The sequence below is a fragment of the Dipodomys spectabilis genome, unplaced genomic scaffold (assembly GCF_019054845.1).
Source record: "Dipodomys spectabilis isolate Male_0828 unplaced genomic scaffold, ASM1905484v1 ptg000001l, whole genome shotgun sequence".
Lineage (NCBI taxonomy): Eukaryota > Metazoa > Chordata > Mammalia > Rodentia > Heteromyidae > Dipodomys > Dipodomys spectabilis.
This window is the reverse complement of record NW_024870678.1, coordinates 23,092,605-23,114,783: the sequence shown is the minus strand read 5'-3', so window position 1 is coordinate 23,114,783 and position 22,179 is coordinate 23,092,605. Positions and strand designations below refer to the sequence as shown.

Genomic DNA, 22,179 nt, shown 5'->3' with positions numbered 1-22,179 from the left:
TAAAGATGATTATCCTGTCTTTTCTGGAGCTCAAAGTGGTTGTAAAGTGACTTTAACAGAGAATAACTCAGTTCAAAGGCACAGATAGAGAGTTGGGGGACTTTTAGTTAACTCACAGCAAAAGCATCTTTTAAATTGCTTCTTAGAATATTTTTAAGCCTCTACTCTTCTCTTTATAGTATTTACTAGTAAGGCATTTTCTTTCCCCTGTAACTCAGGGTCTAGGCAGTGTCCCTGAACATTTTTGCTCAGGGCTAACACTCTAACACTTGATCCACATCTCCACTTCTTGCTTTTTGGTGGTTAGTTGAACTTTGATCTTCAGATCTTAACCTCCTGAATAGCTAGGATCATAGACATACACCACCAGCACCTTGCCCTTAAGGCATTTAACATCACAGAATCATACAGGCTGTTCTTGGCTTTTGGCTTTTTCTTGTCTGCAATGTGATAAATTCATTCATGTTGGCACATGCGATTGTAGGGATTTTTTTTCAAAATACATATTGCTGAATCTTATTGATCCCATCTATTATAGGACACTTAAAAAGTCTTCTACTATTGATCATTTGCAGCTAGTGATGCTTAAACACTCAATACCTGCCTTTTGGTAAACACATCTGTCTAGATTCCCACTGAGCACATTCTGAGGAGAGGAATTCTTAAGTCTTAGAAGCCTTCTCATTTCTTTCTGTGTTCTGACTTGACAATCTCAGTTACACCCACTGCTTCAATTATTTCCCATCATTGTGACTTAAATCTTTTTGTCTGATTCTGATTTTTCCTCTGGGATTCAAAATGACAGCTACACAGTTGCATATTCACACATACATAGAAACCTATGCACATACAATGTTGAAGAAGAAAAACAGTTCTTCCTCCTGCTGTCCCCTCCTCCCCCCACCCGCTGTGTCCCTAACTACGTTCATGGCAAGTGATTCTCAAGTGTTCAGGCTCAAAGCAGAGTCATCATTCATTCTTCTTCTGCATTTTCCCAAGTCCCCAAAGTCTGTTGATTTCCCTCCCATGTTTTCTGTGCCTTGTTTTAGGGGCAAGCTTTCTTCTGGATTTACATGATGTCCAACCTCCAATCTGCTTCATCTGTCCTCCTTCCAGACCCATCCTTCCAAAGTAAAGCGTGATCCTGCCACACTCTCTTTAAAAACTCATAGGCATGGATGGATCCATCTCTGATAAACTCAAGACAAAATTCATTATGTTGCCTTCCTATTGATGCGTCCATAGGTTGAATATTAACATCATGGCTATGAGAAAGTACTCAATGGTCTTTATCAGAAATGAATTATATATTAACATTGTCTTCATTAATATTTTTATGCTAAATTCCTCAAAGGGCCTCTTATAAGCCCTTTCTTATATGGTTATGTTGTATGTGATTGTGCTCATATGATGGTGCTGTATGATTATGTTCATTGAGAATTTGCTGTGCATAGCACACCTGTTTTCAATCCTTCTAACAGTTTTGTGCCATCAGTGTTATTAATTACCAATTTATTAGTGTTACAGTTAAAGCAGTCGAAGCTCAGAAAATTTGTTTAAGGTATGTCTGAGGCCATTTATCCAGAACCTTAATTAGCATTCAGACCCTAGAAATCTAGAAGCAGCTAGTGTGTTATTTATATCTTAGTTTCTCTCCAGTGATGGGACGTTTCCTTTCCAGTTTTCAGGTCTATGCTGTGCTTTTATGTTGGCGCATCTCTTAAACTATGATCTTGATGTTCTGGACTGGGCATTGTCCACAATGAGTACCATTCCCCAAACTCCTGTCCACTGAGCTGGAGGATCATGAGCGGAGCTTTTACAACTAGGAAATCTAGCTAGGAAATCTTAGCTTTTCCTTCTGTCTGTTTCTTTCCTCTGTCCTTCCTTTTTTGTATGCCAGTTCTGGATCATGAACTAAGGGCCTAGATGTTGTCCTTGAGTTTTTTGTGCCCAAGGTTAGCACTCTCCCACGTGAGCCACAATTCCACTTCTAGCTTTTTGGTGGTGAAATGAAGATAAGAGTCTCAAGGACTTTATTTCCTGGGCTGGCTTCGAACTGCAACACTCAGAGCTCAGCCTCAGCTGGTGGCATAAGCCACCAGCACCCAGCTGTTCTTCCTTTTTGCTTTTGTCTCACTCTCCCCCTCTCTCAGCATATTCTTTCCTTATCTTCTTTCTCCTTTTGTAGCTGTAGTAACACTCAATCCTTAGAAAAGAACATTCATGAAGTCCAGATATTTTTAACATCATTGCCCTAACGGTATTCATTTTTCAAGTAAAATCCAACAATAACAACAACCACCAACCAAAAACTTTAGTCTACTAATAAAATATCATTAATTATGCAAATTAGGACTAGGTTAGATTTTGTATATATATATATATATATATATATATGTATTTACTTTAGCAATATAAAAATATTTGTAGCTAAGTTATATGTAGCTCAGCAATACAGTCCATGCCTAGCATGTTTGAGGCCCTGGGTTCAATTCTTATCCATCCCCCCTCAAAATCATGTTTGAATGACTATGCATATGTTTATTAGAGTTAGGTGCTTAGTGATAGTCAATCATGAGCTAAATATACTATGAGAGAAATACACATCTTTATGCCTGGCAGATTAACAAAATAATATCTAAGAAATAATATCCAGCAAAGGTAAACTGATGAAACCACGTAAGTAGTAATTTATGGTGGGAATTATCAAATCGATTTAGATAATAGATCATTTTTTGGTCCTTCCTGAAAAAGTCAGCTACCCTAGCTGTGCAATAGAAGTTTTTCCATTTCCAAGTTTTTTATGCTGCCAGATTAGAAAACCCATCTATCAGGTGCTCAGAACACTACTAAGATACTGCTTTTAAGTCACAAGAAACATTTCTGTAATTTTTATATAGTCATTTAGTCACAAATTGCATTTAATCATTCATAAAATAGAAAAATCAATGGGATAGATGTTGCATTTTCCTTAGGAGACAAACAAGGGATGAGTATTTGGGTTTTTTTTGCTCTTTGGGAGACCTCTCTTGGATCATCAGCATGTAATCATTCATAAAACATAAAAAAAACAATAGAAGCCGGGCGCTGGTGGCTCACGCCTATAATCCTAGCTACTCAGGAGGCTGAGATCTGAGGATCGCGGTTCAAAGCCAGCCCGGGCAGGAGAGACCGTGAGACTCCTATCTCCAATAAACCACCAGAAAACCAGAAGTGGCGCTGTAGCTCAAGTGGTAGAGTGCTCGCCTTGAGCTGAAGAGCTGAGGGACAGCGCCCAAGCCCAGAGTTCAAGCCCCACGACCGAAAAAAAAAACAACAACAATAGAATGCATGTTACATTTTCCTTTGGAGTCAAATAAGATGAGCATTTGGGGTTTGTCTGTTCTTTGGGGGACCTCTCTTGATTCACCCAGAGGAATGGTTGCTTTCACTTCCTACTATGGTTTTCTGCCTTTCTCTGGGACCTTATTCTAGGCCCCTTTTCATTCTGTGGGTTTTCCTGCAATTATTTTGGTGACCTGAACTTGTCAGGTTTCATCCATTTCTCTGTCTCCATATCCATGGAATGTCCTGTCCAGATAGGTATGCTTCATCCATCAAAAGAGCATTGATGGGGCTGGGAAGGCGGCTCAGTGGTAGAGCGCTTGCCTTGCATGTATGAGGCCCTGGGTTCGATTCCTCAGCACCACATAAGCAAAAAGAAAAAAGCCAGAAGTGGCGCTATGGCTCAAGTTGTAGAGCGCCAGCCTTGAGCTGAAGAGTTGGACAGCGCCCAGGCCCCCCCCCAAAAAAATTAAAAAAAAATATTATTAAAAAAAAAGGCTGAAAGTGGCACTGTGGCTCAAGTGGTAGAGTGCTAGCCTTGAGCTGAAGAGCTGAGGGATGGTGCCCAGGCTGAATTCAGGCCCCACGACTGACCAAAAAAAAAAAAAGGGTAGTCCACTAGGATAATTTGGGAAGTTTTCCTTAATTGTAGCATTCTGGAGTAAGCAACTTGTAGGCTATATGTAGGTAAGCTCTTGTCTGGTCACAGGCAATATAGTTCCTAAGAAAAATCACTGAGTAGGTGAAAAGTAAAAGATAAATGTTTTCCTTTAACCCAGTTCGTCTCATGTAAGATATATAACAATGAATATTACATTATGGAGGAAAAAATTTGAAAAACTGTCACAGATCATAAACTATGTTATTCAGTGGTCAAAATGACATTAGGTTTAACAGATTTATGTGATTGCCCTAAACTTTATTATGCTTTAATAAACTCCAGGAAAGCCTAATTTTATGCTGTATTTAACTTGAAGTCATTGGAACAATGAAACAAAGCATGGCAGGTAAAATGTCAGAGAATTTTGTGTCTTTGTACTTTGAATGACTGGTTTTGCTTTAGACTTTTATTCATGGCAGTTTTACTCACGGCTGACCACAGAAACTTGATTGGACAATGACTAACAGCACTTGCTCATGAAATACATGACACAAGTACTATGCTTTGCTCCTCAGACCTACTTTAGCCTTTTATTTGTGTTCTGAGCTTATGAACTTCCATTTCTTGAAAGTGTAGGGTGGGGTTAATGGAGAGCTAAGAGAATGAAGTCTGAAACTAGATTTCTGAGTTTGATCTTGATTATATCACTTGCTAGCTGGTCTTTAGCAGATAGTTCTGTTTCTGTGCTGTTATATATTTTTATCTACCACAAAAGAAAACTGGGAAGATTAAGTTCATATCTGTAATGCATCAAGTGTCTGACCAATAGAAATATTGAATATGTGTCTGTGAAATAAAATAGGTATATTGTCAATGCATTTAAAAATTAGAGTATCAAGTATTTGTTTAATTTATTACAATTTCATACTATTTTGTATTTCTGACATGTCAGGGTCATTTTATAAGAAATGTTTATTGACTTCTGAGAAGATATCCATCCAAGTTAGGAGGTAGCTATACGATAATAGTTTCATTAGTTAGATGATGAACTATAGCTGTTAAGAAAGTAATATATAGCACTTGTGACTCATGCCTTTAATCCTAACTACTCAGAAGTCTGAGATAAGAGAATCTGGGTTTGAAGTCAGCCTGGACAGACAGATCCATGAGACTCTTATCTCCAATTAATCAAGCAAAAAGCTAAAATTAGTGGCTTGGCTCAAGTGGTAGAGCATGAGCTGTGAGTGTAAAAGCCCAGAAAAAGTGAAAGGCGCTGAGTTCAAGCTTTGGTTCAGCCACAAAAAAAAAATAGTAACATGTTACTGGAAGTCCTAGCTGGTATAACTAGACAAAAGAAAACAAAAATAAAAGGCACATGTATTGGAAAGGTAGAGACAAAGCCACTTTTTGTTGTTTCATAATATGATTCTCTATGTAGAAGATCTTGAATATACAAAAAATCATTTTTATATACTAGCAATGAACAATTAAGATTAGATTTCAAAAATGTGATATATAATAAATGTGATATATAATAGATCCAAAAACTGAAACATTAGATGCAATTTAAGTATGCATACAGTCTATATTTTGAAAAAATACTGAAATGTAAAGAAAACTTTTTTTTTGGTCATGGGGCTTGAACTCTGGGCCTGGGCGCTCTCCCTGCACTCTTCAGCTCAAGGCTAACAGCACTCTACCACTTGAGCCATAGCACCACTTCCGGCTTTTTGTTCATGTGGTGCTGAGGAATCGAACCCAGGGCCTCATGCATGTGAGGCAAGCCTTCTACCACTGAGCCACCTTCCCAGCCCTTAAAGAAAACTTAAAGACCTGTCATATTCGTGGGTTCATCAAAAGACTTAGTATTGTAGATCTACCCAAAGTGATCTACAGATTCAGAACAATCCCAATCAGAATCTTAGTAGGATTATTGTATATCTATCAATGAGCAGTTGTCAAATATCAAATAATTGTAACACACAACTCCTGTAGATAGATCTTGAATGTTTCCCATGGCCCATATATAAAATGCTTGGTTTCCAGGCTGTGATGTTTTTGGGAGGTGGTAGATCCTTTAAATGGCATATCTCAGTGGAAGGAAGGCTAGGTAGGCTAGGTAAGAAGTTGCCCAAAAAAGAGATGTTAAGATGCTGGCCTCTTCTCTCTTTAACTCATTGCTTTCTGGTTGCAATGTGGTGGTTAGCTTTGTTCCTTCAGGTACCTGCTGCTCCTTCATGCTGCCTTGCTACAGGCCCAAGGACAATGGGGCCAGTGACTACGTGTGAAAGACAGCCATAAGTCAAAATAAACCTGTCCTTATTGTAAACTAATTTATCACAGTGCAAACTTATTTGTCACAGTGGGAGAAAGCTGACTAATAATAAAACAACCTAAACAGTCAAAACAACTTGGAAAGCAGAATGGAGATGGAAGGACTTGACCGGCCTGGTTCCAATGTCTACCGTAAAGCTCCAGCTATGAAAACATTGTTTTAACATTGGTAAAATGTAGACACATTAACCTGTGGGACAGAATCTAGAAACAGACTCAAAAATGTAGGTCATGAGCTTTTGACAAACATGTAGATGCAATTCAGTGGAGATAGGAGAATCTTCATAACCAATGTGAATCTCGACGCATGGAGTATAGACCTACATGTATAGTGTAATACTTAAAACTTCTAGTAAAAAAAAATCAAAAGAGAAAACCTCTGAGACTTTGGGTTAAGTAGGACTTATAAATATCACATTCAAAGCACCATTCATAAGAAAAAAAGTTGATAACTGGATATAAACTTAGAAACTTGTTCTTCTAAAGACATTTAAGAGAAGCACAACTCACAGACTAGGAGAGAGTATTTGCACATCACACACCTAAGAGGAATAATATCCACAGAATATAAAGAACATGTAAGCCTCAACAATAACTTAATAACTTAAAAAATGGGCAATGTTGGTACAAAGACTTGTATATGAATAGCAGCTTTAATAAAAATTTTCCCACAATGTCCTTTAATCCTACTGTTATAGATTGTTTCAAAGACATTTTAGTACAAAGTCAAACCCAAAAGCCTACATACTATTCTATCACTTTAGTATTCTGGAAAAGGCAAAACACTACAAAGGTAGTGAACAGGTTGGTAGGTGGTTATCATTGAGATGGAGTTGTATTGATAGTAAAAGAAAAACATGAAAGTTTTTTCAAGGGAAGGAACTGTATTTTGGGAGTAAAAACTTGATATTTCTCAAGTACATTGAACTGATTACCAGAGACAAAAAAGTGAATTTTTCTCTAAAGCAATTAAAAACTAAATTTAAATCAAGTGCTAATGGTTCATGCCGATAGTACTAGCTACTAGGAGGCTGAGGTTAGAGACCGCAAGCATATATATGAGACTTCTTTTCATTCAATAGCTGTGTACAGTGATGCATGTCTGTCATCTACTAAGGAAGTCTAAAATAGGTATATCAAAGTCCAGGAGTGTGTGTAGCCAGTAAGTGAGAGTATGCCAAAATAACTAGTACTAAAAAGTACATGGTCAGCCACACACTGGTGACTCATGCTTGTAATCCTACCTAGTCAAGAAGCTGAGGTCTGAGGATCAGTTCAAAGCCAGCCTAGCAGGAAAGTCCATGAGACTCTTTATCTCCAAGTAACTTCCAAAAACAAGTCAGAAGTGGGGCTGTGGCTCAAGTGGTAGAGTGCTTGAGCACAAAGGATCAGTGCCCATGCCCTGAGTTCAAGCCCCAGAATTGGCATAAAAAGAAGAGCATGACTCAGTGGTAGAGGACCTTCCTAGCAAGTGTTAGGCCCTGAATTCAAACCCGTGTGTGTGTGTGTGTGTGTGTGTGTGTGTGTGTGTGTGTCTATGAAATAATAATGTGTTAGAATAATCACTCATCTGAATTTAATATCTGAAATATAACCACCTTTTCCTGAGTTACTATACTTTATTACTGTATTTTAAAATTGGATCAGTAAATAGTTTTTGTTGTTGGTTTCTGGGCTTGAAAGTACTCAAAGCTAGCACTCTACACTTGAGCCACAGTGCCACTTCTGGTTTTTGAGTGGTTAATTGGAGATAAGAATCTCAAAGGGACTTTTCTGCCTGGGCTGGCTTTGAACCACGATCCTCAGATCTCAGCCTCATGAGTAGGTAGGATTACAGGCGTGAGCCACCAGAGCCCAGCCAGTAAGTACTTTTTAATGTTCTGTACAACAGGTAAAAATCAATCTCTATTTGTTTTAATGTTTAGATCAATGAATTCTGAGAGTCAGCTCTCTGGTGAGCATCTTCCTCGTTTGTTACCTGAACATAGCTGCCATTTTGCTCTGCACATCTCTTAGTTTTCATCAGTCATGGTTTATTTGGCTGTCTGGATTCTAAAGCTGAGCGATTGACTCTTGAGTGTTGTTACCTGAGGAGGCCGAGGCAGCATGGGGGCAGGAGGCAGATGGCTGTGTGGGCAGGGTGCAATGACTCATTTGTTTCATGTGTTTGATTTTTTTTTTTAATGTAGAAATGTTAAGGACCCCAAAAGAAAATCTTTTTATATTAAGCACCTTTGACCTGTCTCCTTTTAATGACATCAATAAATCTTCTTTCTCCTCCACAGTGTTGGACTTATTTTAATGAATGTGAGTTCTAATTCCATATTTTTAATAAGTAAGTCAGATTCTATATCAACTAGCTTTTTCAGAGTATTATTTTGGGGCTGGAGGTAGGCTCAATGATAGAGAACTTACCTAGTATGCTTGGCCCTAGCATCAAAAACACTATTATTATTATTAATCTTAGGGGACTTATGGAGACTTATTTTATTTTATGGTAAAAAATAACATTTCTGTGGACATACAGGTAACTTCACCTATATCATTTGTAAGACTTTTCTCTTTTATGATTTATTTTCCAAATGTTTATGGCAATGGTAAAGGCTGTTCTTAGTTTTTATGCTAATAATTTGTATCTTGATAATACTTGATATACCTCACTAAATTATATTTAGTACGTCAAGAGTAATCCAGTTAATTCTATTGGGGTAGGTTTTTTTTTCCTTTTGCTTTGTTTTTTTGTTGGCTGTCAAGCATCATATATCCAAGTAAAAATAATTATGATTTTATTTTAGAGAATACTTTCAAAAGATTTTACCAGATTGGTTGGGATTTTCAGAAAGCTATTGTATTGCTTGGGGGATTGTTGACAAACTTTTTTCCCTTATTTCCGTGGGCATACTTATAAGTACAAAATTTTATAAAATGTACATTGTTCACATTAGGGAATTCTTTAGTATTTTTAGTTTGTAACATCCATGTATGTGAATGGTGCTAAGGATTAAATGTAGGGTCTCATGCATATTACAGAATGTTCTTTAACACAAATCTGCCTTCCCAACTCACCATGCAGCTCTTCTTCATGGAAAATGGATTTTGTACTGCAATTAATGTATCTGGAGCATAAGTGGAAATTTTCATGATTTCTTTCATTGAGCCATTCTTGCATTCTACAAATAAAATTTAAACATAGTATCTATGATTCTCATAGTATAACACGTAATACATTTTGTTAGTTTTTCTTACATATTTGTCAATATCCAAAGTGAAATTCAGAGTAATCTGAATTTTATTTCTGGCAAAATAAAATTGTAAAATTCTGCCATTCAGTTTCTGGTATCTTCATATTAATTATCTTTACAAATTGGAGGAATTGGTATGTATAGCTCTATTGCCATTTTTAGTCTCAATTTACTATACTTTCACTTCTTTTCCTGATAATAATTGCCAAAATTTAGTTTATATTAATTCTGAAACCTAGCTCTGGATTAACAAATTTATCTGCTTTGTAAAAGACAATTTTTTTACTTGTTACATACTCTTTTTTTTTGGGGGGGGGGGTCAGTTGTAGGGCTTGAACTCTCGTTCCTGTCCCTCAGCTCTTCAGCTCAAGGCTAGTGCTCTACCACTTGAGCCACAGCTCCACTTCCAGTTTTCTGGTGGTTTATTGGAGATAAGAGTTATGGACTTTCCTGCCTGAGCTGGCTTTGAACTGCAGTCCTGGGATCTCAGCCTCCTTAGTAGCTGGGATTACAGGCATGAGCCACTGGCACCTGGCCTTGTTACTTACTCTTGTTTTCTACAGATCTGGTTTTTAAGTGGCTTTGTTCATAAACTTGTTTGTTTCATTGCTGAAATTTAGCAGAGAGCACTAGCTCCTGCTTTCCACCACAGTAATCTGCAATTATTATATGACTGTCTTGTTAAAAAAGATGCAGGTTTTGTAGAATTTTATAAAACTACTTTCAGTGGAACTGCAATTTTAAAATTCAGTTTGACATGAAGAGAGAAACATCCCTTTTCTTTCCTCATTTCCTCTTTTGAGTACTAAGTTAATGAAGCTGAAATGTGCTTATTAGGCATGATTTAGGAGTCATCTTTTGAAGTCTTTGTTTTCTACTTGCAGATATTGCGGTGGTAGAGATGAGTGATGCCTTCCGTCAGCCGTCCTTGTTTTACCATCTTGGGGTGAGAGAAAGCTTCAGCATGGCCAACAACATCATCCTCTACTGTGACACTAACTCAGACTCTCTGCAGTCCTTGAAGGTAGCTCTCTTGTTTTTTCCAGTGTTTAATTTCAGCACCGGTGTTCAAGGAGACCTCTTTTTCATCCAAAATATTTTAAGTCACTTATGCTTGTGCAAGTATGTTTTCGGTAATTAGTCCCCAATTACTTATGAATTTATGAGGTCTATCTGGACCTCACCATGAAGAAATGTAAGTGATACATAGGTAGAAAAAACTTATTATTGGGTTCTGAATTTTAGTTGAGTTGCTTCTGAGGAGACTGTGTTAAAAGAAGGCACAGGTACACACTTAGGATAAAGAAAAAGAGATTTTAGAAGGTATGTCAGGCCTGGTACCTGATCATTGGGCTCTTCATTGTACCCAAATTGTTCCAACTAAAGTATGCTTTCTACTGAAAGTGCTCAGAGTAGAAATTCTGAGTATCCTGAGAAAATTGCTATGCCTGTACACTGAAATAACATTTCAATCAAGGTGGGAATTAAAGCTTACTGCTTAAGATTACCTATTTGGATATCACTCTATCCATGAATAAGAATATCCCTGATATTAAAATCATTTCCTTTGCCAGCAAAGTTTCCTAACTAATTTTGCAAGATGACTTTACACTGTGGGATTCTTTGAACAGCATCTTACCATTCAGTGAACTTCATGCTGAGCCTAGAATGGCCCATTTCCTTTGTGCAGTTTCCAGCTCATTTCAAGTGGCCTTTTCTCATCTCTGTCCTCCAATTCCCAAATCAGAAATGGCCTTGGGATACAGGGCTCTAGAATGAGTTCAGAACATAATTCTAACAGCTCAACTATTGGTAACTGAAGTTTCTCAACCCTCAAATCCTTGCTAATTTTTTTAAAGTACTGTCTTGCTCTTTTGTGGGTATGTAAAGCATGTATGGCTCTCTCAGAAAAATGTGGACGTTGCACTGAGCAAATATATTTACTGTATGCCAGGCACTGGGTTGACATGCATTTCTTTTCAGAGTGAATTTTAGTCTTAATCTGCTTTTTGCTTAGAGTGATCTTTAAGATCACTACTTAATTTTCCTATAGTTTTACCCCTTTCATTACTACATAATAAAATTTGGAACTGACTGTTAAGATAAACATTTTGATTAGCAGTTGATGAAAGAATGAGATGATTTTATTTATTCTTGATCCTCTTCATTTTTCTTTAGCTTAAGTTAAATAGGTGAGGCTGTATCAGAAACTTTCTTTCTATTCTGTTTTGTTCTTCCCCAGCTAACATCTGACTATCAAACGTTATGACAGTTCTTTCTTAGGGAAGTTTTTTTCATGAATTACAGTTACATTTGAGAGAAAGAAATAAAGCTAATCTTACCGGGAACTTGTATGAGCCAAAGAATCTGGCTTAATTGTTTTCTTAGGAATATTTGAGTAAAGGAGTTCTTTAAAAAGTCTAAGGATATCTAAACTATGCTTATTAATCTTGTATGTGCTTATTATCTTGCTTCTTGAGCATCTCTACCATATGCTAGGTATTTAGTGCTTTATGTATATACATTTTGGGGGTGGGGGTCTGGTCATGGGGACTGAACTCTGGGCCTGGGCACTGTCCCTCAGCTCTTCAGCTCAAGGCTAGCGCTCTACCACTTGAGCCACAGTGCCACTTCTGGCTTTTTTCTTTTTGCTTATGTGGTGCTGAGGAATGGAACCCAGGGCCTCATGCATGCAAGGCAAGCGCTCTACCACTGAGCCACCTTCCCAGCCCCCTGTGTATACATTTTTTTACACTGCATTTTTGTGTGTGTGCATGGTGTTAAGAGCTGAATCCAGGGTTTGGGGACATGACCTTGAGCCACTGCTCTACTGCTGAGCTACATTCCCCAGCCCATAGTTAATTTTTTTCTTTTTTGTCAGTCAAGGGGCTTTTACTTAGCACCTAGGTGCTGTCCCTGAGTTCTTTTTACTCAAGACTAGTGCTCTCCACTTTGAGGCACAGCTCCACTTCCGGTTTTCTGGTGGTTAATTGAAGATAAGGGTTTCACAGACTTTCCTGCCTGGGCTAGCTTTGAGTCATGATCTTCACATCTCAGCCTTCTGGGTAGCCAGGATTGCAGGCATGAGCCACCAGCACCTGGCTTCTTAAGGACTCTTCATAAAGACTTTCAAGCAGTAATCCTAATGAGAATTTTAATGTGGAGGAAATGTATTTTAATTTTGTTGTTGTTGTTGTTGGATGTGAGGCCTGAACTCTGGGCCTGGACGCAATGCTAGCACTCTACCACTTGAGCCACAGAGCCACTTCCAGCTTTTTCTGCTTATGTGGTGCTGAGGAATGGAACCCAGGACTTCATGCATGTAAGGCAAGCACTCTACCACTGAACTACCTTCCCAGCCCTGTATTTTAATTTTTAAAGCACTTTTGATAGGTATATTTTCTATCATAATTTTACAGAATTGCAAGCTGAGACTCAGACACATTCATGTTTCCAAGATGATAGAGCAAAGGACATTTTCAACCAGATCTGCCCCACTCCACAGCCAATACTACCTAACCACCAGCTTATTCATTGTCTATTGCATTTCTCTCCGTATCTGCAGAGGATACAGGATTTTTCATTAAAACAAACAAACAAACATTAGCTAGGCCTCTCATATTTTCCTGTGTAACATGTAGCTTTTTTTTCTCCTTTTCTTTCCCTTTCCATTAACATGAGTCTTCCATTTTCTTACACCATTTCTAACCAGTCAGTCTGTGGAGCCTTGTAGTACAGGACAGAAATATGTGGCACAGGAAGTATTTTTTATAGTCTAAACAATTTCCTGCCCTAAAAGGTCCTCTTTACTGCAAAACATTGATGGGTAGGTGTAGATGGAACTGTGCATACTTGTATTTAATTTTGCAGTGGGTAATAGAGATAACCTTCTTACCTCTTACCATCTACAACAGAAAGAAAGACTACACTGGAATAAGGACAAGAGATAGTCAGATCACAGCTCAAGGGAGGATAGGCAGACAAAGTAAAGCAACTCCCTATTTTCACAGGGGTAGAGACAGAATTAGAGTGCTATTCTTGTTATATATGCAGTTTGCGTACGTGGATTCTTTGGGCATCAGAGAAGGTACAGCTGCACTGGTTTTATTTTCATCTACTGCTCTGTGTTGAAGACAGCAGTTTCTCTTTGGCAGTGAATTCTTAGAAATAGAAAAAAATATCTTTACACTTCTTGAAAAATTATTGATGGGAACTATAAAAGTACTTAAAAACTATGTCTAAATTGTAATTTGGAAGGAGATTTCACATGTACTCATTAGGTACTTGCAATAAAATTCTTATCTGTTGTAATTCACAAACACTATTCCATTCTAGAAGATATGGTGTCATTTATCTTCTTTCCAAAATAGATCATTTTACTTTCTGAAAGGGAAGTTGGTTCTTTTTTATTTAGCATTATAACAATTTTCTTTAAACCAATCTCATGAGAAGTTCTCATGAACCTAATAATGCTCACTGAAGACAGATGCTGAGATTTACATTTGCTTTAAAATAAGAAATGCTAATAACAGATGTTGGGTTTGGGTTTTTTGACATATTTGCACATTTAAAAGGAGTCTCTCAGTAAGTGGAGAGTCAATCTGGACTCTGCTGCCTAGTGAGCTGTGGTACAGATGCATGAAACATATCTGATATCAGAAAATTGCTCTCCCTCCATCCCCTGAGAATTGGAGAACTGAATCTGCTAAAACAAAAAATAAGCAGAGCTAAGCTAAGGAGAAGAGGTGAACAAATTTATTATTATACAAGGATATAGGAGGCACACAAAGTATGTTAACTCAAAGATGGGGCTGAGTGTTGATGCTTAAATACTGTCCTCAGAGGAAAGAGGGAAGTGGAGAATAGATGCAATGTTAGAAGAAGAATAAATATTCACATTGTTTGTTTTGTGTTGATAGAAACTGAATAGAGGACCATAGTAAGTAAGTGCTGTATCATTGATTTCCTGTTCTCCAGCCTGAAGAGAAAATGATTTTTTGAGTGTTCTATTTTTTATTTATTTATTTTTATTTTTTTGTCGGTCGTGGGCCTTGAACTCTGGGCTTGGGTGCTATCCCTCAGCTCTTCAGCTCAAGGCCAGCGCTCTACCACTTGAGCCACAGCACCACTTCTGGTTTTCTAGTGGTTTATTGGAGATAATAGTCTCATGGAGTTTCCTGCCTGGGCTGGCTTTGAACCGTGATCCTCAGATCTCAGCCTCTGAGTAGCTAGGATTACAGGTGTGAGCCACCGGCGCCTGGCGAGTGTTCTATTTTTTAAAAAATTATATTCATTTTGCCTTTAAGTAGTTGTTCAAAGGGGTTATATCATTCAACACATCAGCTTCTAAGTTCCATGTATCTTGATCACTGTTACCCCTTTCATTCCCCCATCTCTCCCAACTCAGCCCCTCCCCTCAATTTTCCTAATTTCATTGGATATACATTGAATATTATAACTATATTCTCAGTAAGTCAATCTCAAGAGAAATAAGTGGGTCCAAAGAACAGACAGTAGCCTGAGACAGTTCACCTGGGCTGAGAATGTGGTGTGTAGTGTTGATTGTAGATTCTAGTCTTTCTGTTAGATAATCTGGAGGATTTGGCCTTCAGCTAGAGACAGGAGCTACAGAGAGACACAAGGGACAGGAGAATGTCAGAGAGATCTTGGCTCTGAGACTGCATTTTAGTTCAAAGTGCTCAGCTTGTCTGAGTGCCATATCTGGGGGTCTCATTTTTTTGAGCCCTAACAACCATTTCTTCTTTAACCAGCACTCCTTTTTTTGTGACCATTTTCTCCTGCTTCCTTCTCTAGCTCCTTCCCTCCTGCCCACATTAAGCAATGTTGCTTATAAAACAAAGCAAAACCAAACAGTGAAACACTACTGCACATCGTAGTATAGTCAATATTTAAAAGCTCTGGTAAGGGCTAGAGTGTAACTTGGTCATAGAGCACTCACTACCTAGCATGCATGAGCTCGGGGCACACCCACCACGGGCTCCCCTGCGGGGCCCCCTCCCACCCTGCACACACAATGGGAAATGTACAGATGTACAGATATACTGCTGGGAGAGAGTGTGTAATTCATAGTCGCTTCAGAAAGCAATTTGGTAATGTCTAAAAATATCAAGTGAGCACATCACTGAGACTGAGCAATTTGTGTGTGTGTGCGCTCGCTCTCGTGCTGGGCCTTGAACTCAAGTCTTGGGCACTTTCCCAGAGCTTTTTCTCTCAAGGCTAGCACTCTACCATTTAAGCCACAGCTGTACTTCTGGCTTTTTAAATTTTTGCTGGTTAATTGGAGATAAGAGTCTCACAGATTTTCCTGTCTGGGTTGGCTTTAAACCTCAATCATCAGATCTTAGCCTACTTAGTGGTTTGTATTACAGGTGTGAGCCATTGTGCTCTGCTTGAGACCGAACAATTTTAACCTCAGATGTGAACTGTTAAAAAAAAAAAGTCTCTCATATGCATAAGAAAAGCTAGTGACAAGCTTTCCCCCTCTATTATTAGGTACTACTATCCATACTACTTCCTTTTGCAGAGCTATATCAAAAAACCTGAGAGAACAAATTAGAAGGGGAAAGGTTTGTCCTGGGTTCATGCTTTGGGAGCGGTCGGTCCTCTGTTGCTGGACCTCATGCACTTGGGCAAATCCCACGGCCTTGGGACCATGTGGGGAGGTGGTGTTCTCTTCGTGGGAGGAAAGAAGCCAAGAGTGAGAAAGGGAACAGGAGTGTCATGTAATTTTCAGTCTCTCAGAGACCTATTTCCTCTAGCTAGGCTTCACTAAAACAATGCCAACTGGCTGGGGACCAAGCATTCAAAACATGAACCCATATTCAAACCATAACACCACTGAATTAGGACTTCTAAAAGCTCAAAAGGCTTTATTTGTCTTTCTTAGGACATTCGTATACCTGATGCCACAATTTAAATGTGCAAAAGAGCTATTCTCTTACTTTGATCCCCTAGTCAACTAGCTGATTCCATTGACAACTACTGTTCTGTTCCTTTCGTACCCATTGGAGAGATTTTATTATGAATGTGCAAATTAGAATGTCCTTGCTCTCTCTCTTTCTTTTTTAAACACTATCTTTAAGTAGTAGTAAAAAAGGTTTCAACATGTCAGTTTAGGAGTACAATGCATCTTGATCCTTCTTATACTGAAATAGGAGCAGAGTCTAAAAGCTATTCAATTTTTTCTCTAACTTACCAGTATATCTTGGTCAATGTTTCTGTAGCTGTGCAGAAAGCATGCCCTTATTCTTTGGCTCCATTCTGTTCTGTTGATTGGAGAGGGATATAGTTTACTTAACCAGTTTCTAGTGATGCACATTTGTGTGGTTCCCAACATTTGCTACCAGTGTTCCAATAAATGCTGATAGGTTTTCATTCATACACTCCCCTTAAACAACACTTTGTGAAGTGGGTGTGTAGTACATGCCTGTAATCCCAGCACTCAGAAGTCTGAGGCATGAGGCCTGTAAACCTAGACTATACAGCAAGATCCTGTCTCAAAAAAAAAGCTCCAAATAACTCATATCTGTACGTGTCAAAATGAACTTTCTACTTTAGCTCAATGGTGTTATTCAGGATCTGTTTCTAAAGTCTCTATAATTCTTTCTTCTATAGATCCCCAAATGAACTTCCTTCCTTGGTTCATATTGATAATACTTACTGTTTCTTAAAGGGGTCCTCTGCTTTCCCTAGATCTCTAGCTGGGAACTCAGCCTCCTGGCTTTGTGTTTGAATAGATCTCGGCTCACAACTCAGCCTGAAAGCAAGCTCTATCTCCTCTGCTGATCTTCCCAGACCTCTTCATTCTGCAGTTCATCTTTCTCTGAGAAGCTATAAAGCTTGCTGTTAGCTTGTGCTTTTAGCATGTGTGTGCACACATGCAAGTCCATCTAGGCTTGCAATATGTCATTTCAAATGTGCATGTGTCCTTTCATGAATCAACAAGGTTGTAAGGCTTTGAAAGTGTATTTTAGTATTTCATTCGTATCTATATGGCTCGCAGGACCCGCCAGTGCAGTTTCTTCCTCTTTCACTTTTACATTCACATCTGGTACTCTTGAATATTCAACAGTCTTGCATATTGCTCTAAGTCAAAGCCTTTGGCCCTCTGTGTTGCTTTAGCATTGCAACAGAAGGACCAAAGACAATGGCTGGTCAGCTGGACTCTGATGTCTGGCTCTTGTACTGAGCCAGATGGATTCACCTTTGGGGCTACACAAATGCTTTCCATTTCTGGTTTCCATGACAGCATGCCTGCCATCTTTTCCAGTGCACTACCCCATTTTCTCTTCTAAATAACAATCTCAGCAAAGCCTGTATTCTGTGTATTTTTCAAGATTGTCTCCCCAGTGTCTAGTTATTTGAATGCCTAGAAAGAATAATAATTGCATTTTGCTTTTAGTGAGAGTTTGTTTTGCACAGGCACTGCTTGGCCACATTATTTGCATGATATTAACACATTCTTTACCACCTAAAAGTTAGGGACACTGCGTATATGGGTTATCAATTCTATTATACATTCTCTGTGTTTGTGTGGGTGTGTGTGTGCGCACATACATGCACACACACACACACACACACACACACACACACACACACACACACACACACACACACACACACACACACACACACACACACACACACACACACACACACACCATGGTCCTAGAGCTTAAACTCAAGGCCGTGGGCTTTCTCTTTGTTTTTTTCACTCATGACTAGCATTCTACCACAAGAGACATTCCTCTACTTGTGGCTTCTTTTTTTTCCTAGTTAATTGGAGAAGAGATTTCAGTGTTTTGTTTTTTTTTCTATCTGAGCTGTCTTTGAGCCTCAATCCTCAGATTTCAGCTTCCTGAGTAGCTAAGATCACAGGCATGAGCCACAAGCACCCCGCCTTGATTTTTCTTAGTGTTACTGGGGTTTACTCAGGACAATACTTGTTAAAGTGGAGCTCTGCTGCTGAGCCATGCCTCCAGCCCATGTTTGTGCTGGTTGTTTTTGAAATAAGCTCTCACTTCCTGCCTGGGTGTATACATGGACCATGATCTGCCTATTTTAGGGTTCTCTTTGGAGTGAGGTTTCTTCCATTGAGTTGGAGTCTTACAGACTTTTCTTGCAGATTTTCTGGCAGAGTTGGCCTTGAATTGAAATCCTTCCAGTCAGAGCCACCCAAACAACTAGGATAACAGGCATGAGCCACTAGCATCCAACTCCATTGCCCTTCTAGTACTCAAAATACTCAAGTTATACTTACACAACTATTATTGTCTGGTGTTCTTACTATTTATCGGTTTGCCAGGGGTCAGTACCTTTCATTTGTAGCTACCCAATGTGCTTAGGGAAAGGAAACTTGTTTGAATTTTTTTCCAAAGAGACTGTAGCTGATCAGGAAATTCTACACATACATTTTCTGTGGAAATAATTTTAGATTATTCAGTCCAGGGATTTTACACAATTGCAATATTATTCTTAAACCATAGATAATAATTTTGTGTTTTCCTGTCTGCTCCATCATGTTATAAACTTCCGAGATGCATAGGTTCATGATCTCTACAAAATTTCTAATTGCTAATATAAATGTTAATACAAATTTTTCCACTTAAAGTAGTTCCACTGAGTTGTCTTTTGTATTAATATTGTCTCTGCTTTTCCCTCTTGTTTTTCAGGAAATCATTTGCCACAAGAATACTGTGAGTATTTTACTTAGCCTTCCACAAAGGCTTAAGTATGCTTTTATTCCATCAACTAATCTCTGATATATTCTTAATCTTTACAAATTACTAATTTTTGTTACTCCTTCTAGAATTTCTTCATCTAAACAATTCTTTGCAATGATAGTTTATTTATAATGATGGACATGGCACTGATACATGGGTTTTATATATGTATTTACATTTTAGAAAAACAATTTCCAGTGGGCTGGGAAGGTGGCTCAGTGGTAGAGTGCTTGCCTAGCATTCATGGGGCCCTGGGTTCGATTCCTCAGCATCACATAAGCAGAAAAAGCCAGAAGTGACGCTGTGGCTCATGTGGTGGAGAGCTCACCTTGAGCTGAAGAGCTGAGGGATGGTGCCTAGGCCCAGAATTCAGGCCCCACGACTGACAAAAAACAAAAAAACACAATTTCCACAATATTTCAGTGTTGTGGGGTTATAAAGCACTGAATGAGGATAAAACATCATATATAGAAATAAACACAAATATAGATTCATTCATAAAGATATACATATGTTGGTGTATTTATATATTTATGTAGTATATATCATATACTCATATATATCATATACATACATGTATATATGTATACATAAAATATATATGTATCTATGTAACTACCTATCATCTATCTCATTATTTAGCAAGAATAAGTTAAGTTCCAAAATGTTTAAATCTGTCTTTTGAGATCAAACTACAGAATTCCAAGAAGAATTAAACACAAAAAAGTGAGAAAATAAAATTTAAATTAAAAAAAATGCTGCATGAGGAAACATTTTAATCTTCTAGTGAAAATAGCCCTGTTAGGAAAATGCTGTGTAGATTTAATTTTAGAAACTAAGCTTGTATTAAAAAAAGATCTTAAAGGATATATATGCCTGCAATTTAGAGTGAAAAGAATATATAACATAAAGACTGCAAGTGATTAAAAGTTAGATTACAAGATTAAAAATGCAATTGATAGTTTTTCTTTAGATGGGAAATTCTAAAACTAAGATTTCCCCAGGTCAGAGCCCTCATTGCTGTATGGCTAAAGTTGCCATTATAAAGCCTTATCCTTCTCATCTCTACAGGAAATGAGCACTTCCTTGCTGCATGCTTTCAATGCAGTATAACGCATTTTATATCACAGGTACTAACTGAACATGATCTATATGTCAGGTGCTGGGCTTGGTCCTGGAGGGGACTCATGATACAGGTTGAGAGTGGGGACAACAATCTTCACAACAGTCCCACAAGACAACAAAAGAGAAGTACAATTGGAAGAGCTCAGTGATCCATATGTAAGCACACCACTAGAAAATGAAAGTTAAGATGACCTGCTAGGGATGGAATAGCTATGTTATCAAGGTATCAAGGTCCTTGATAACATAGGTGGCCTTCCCTTATATGGGAAGCAGGAGAGAACCAGTCACAGCCAGCCCAGTTTGGATACATGGAGAAGCTGGGTGATGAGAGGTTTAGATGGCACCTGTGCATCAGAAGCAAGGTGCTCATTGACTTGAGAAAGCTGTTGTGGTCCAGGTGTTGGGTGTCCTTGAACAGCTGAATGTTGTACACATCTGATTCGATGTATTTTTTTCCAGAAGCTTCAATGATTTTCCTCCCACATTTATATCCACCTCATATAGTACATGACATTGAAAAACAGAATCAGACTTCTTTGTGTAAACAGTGAAGATAATTAGAATAAGATTTTATTTTGAGTTTGGAGGTTTTATAGCCATGAGAGTAAACATGGACCAGAGAGATCATTGTCTGTTTCATGGCCACACCTTCAGAGTTGGAGATATGTGTCTTTCTCTTTCAAAAAATCAGGTTTAATTATTGTAGAAGTAGTACCTTATTACTAAAAGGCAGCTGCTACATTTGAGGTGTTTTGCTCTTGCTCATACAGTAGTATGTTATTTATTTTGGATTATTATCTACTTCATACTATAAATTCAGTGGCAATCTACAAGTAGAAATTACTATAATCATATTGCTAAGTTATATGGGAACTAACTTGGGAAACAGATGTTCCCATCTCATTAATTTTCATTATTTCACTAGAGTGGATTTTCTCAGCAGTTGTTATCTTTCTGGAAAGCACAATGTCATGGGAACAACCCCAATGAACGCTCTGTGCATGCTGTCTGGCTGCCTCTTACCCCTGGCCTGCTTTGTGCATCCTGGCGCCTCCTGCAGCTGGTCCCTTTTCCCCTGTCTTCCCACATTGATAATGGCACATTGAAAATAAAATTATTGCCTTTGCAGCATGGAGAAGGAACTCCCTTGCATGTCGTGAGGCTGGAAACTTGGGAAAAGCTTTAGCATGCTTGGGTGTTTTCAACAAAGATTCTGATGGCCTATACCATGGGATTTATTTAGGGAGTGCTTTTCCTGCTGATTGTATAATTCTCATTTTACCACTCCATTGCCAAACCTCAACACCAGACATCTGGTAGTCATCCTCTTCCAGAATTAGTTTTACCAAACCCATGATTCTCAATGCCTACTACTTCAGTAATGATGTATAGTTCATTATTGCTGTGCCCAGTATTTCACTAATGATGTGTATGGCTCATGCTTTATACACAAGTACTCATGTTTCTAAGGCTTCTGAAGATACAGAATTTTATTAAGCATTTGAGTATTGGAAAGTTTGGACAGCAAACTTTATTTTAGGGGTTTATTGGCTTTTAAATCCATTCTCGTTTTGCATCTGAGCAGATTTGAAACTTTGCTTTTATGCCAGATTGTTGGTGGCTCATACTTATAATCCTAACTACTCAGGAGGCTGAGATCTGAAGAAGCAAATTGCAAATTCAAAGCCAGCCCAGGCAGAAAAGTCTGAGAGACTCTTAACTCCAGATAACCAGCAAAATGCCAGAAGTGGAGCTGGGGCTCAAGTGATAGAGCATCAGCCTTGAGCAATAAGCCAAAGTGAGGGAA

The 22,179-nt window shown here is 38.4% G+C and overlaps 1 protein-coding gene across 1 annotated transcript in view; it reads left to right on the top strand.

Annotated features, from left to right (window-relative positions):
• The window catches only part of Map3k5 (mitogen-activated protein kinase kinase kinase 5), a 181,772-nt gene that overhangs the window by 53,648 nt on the left and 105,945 nt on the right, over positions 1–22,179 (top strand). The window contains exons 2-3 of the mRNA XM_042701048.1: positions 10,389–10,528; positions 19,197–19,220. Of these exons, the coding sequence (XP_042556982.1) occupies positions 10,389–10,528; positions 19,197–19,220 (164 nt within the window). The remainder of the gene's footprint in view (positions 1–10,388; positions 10,529–19,196; positions 19,221–22,179) is intronic.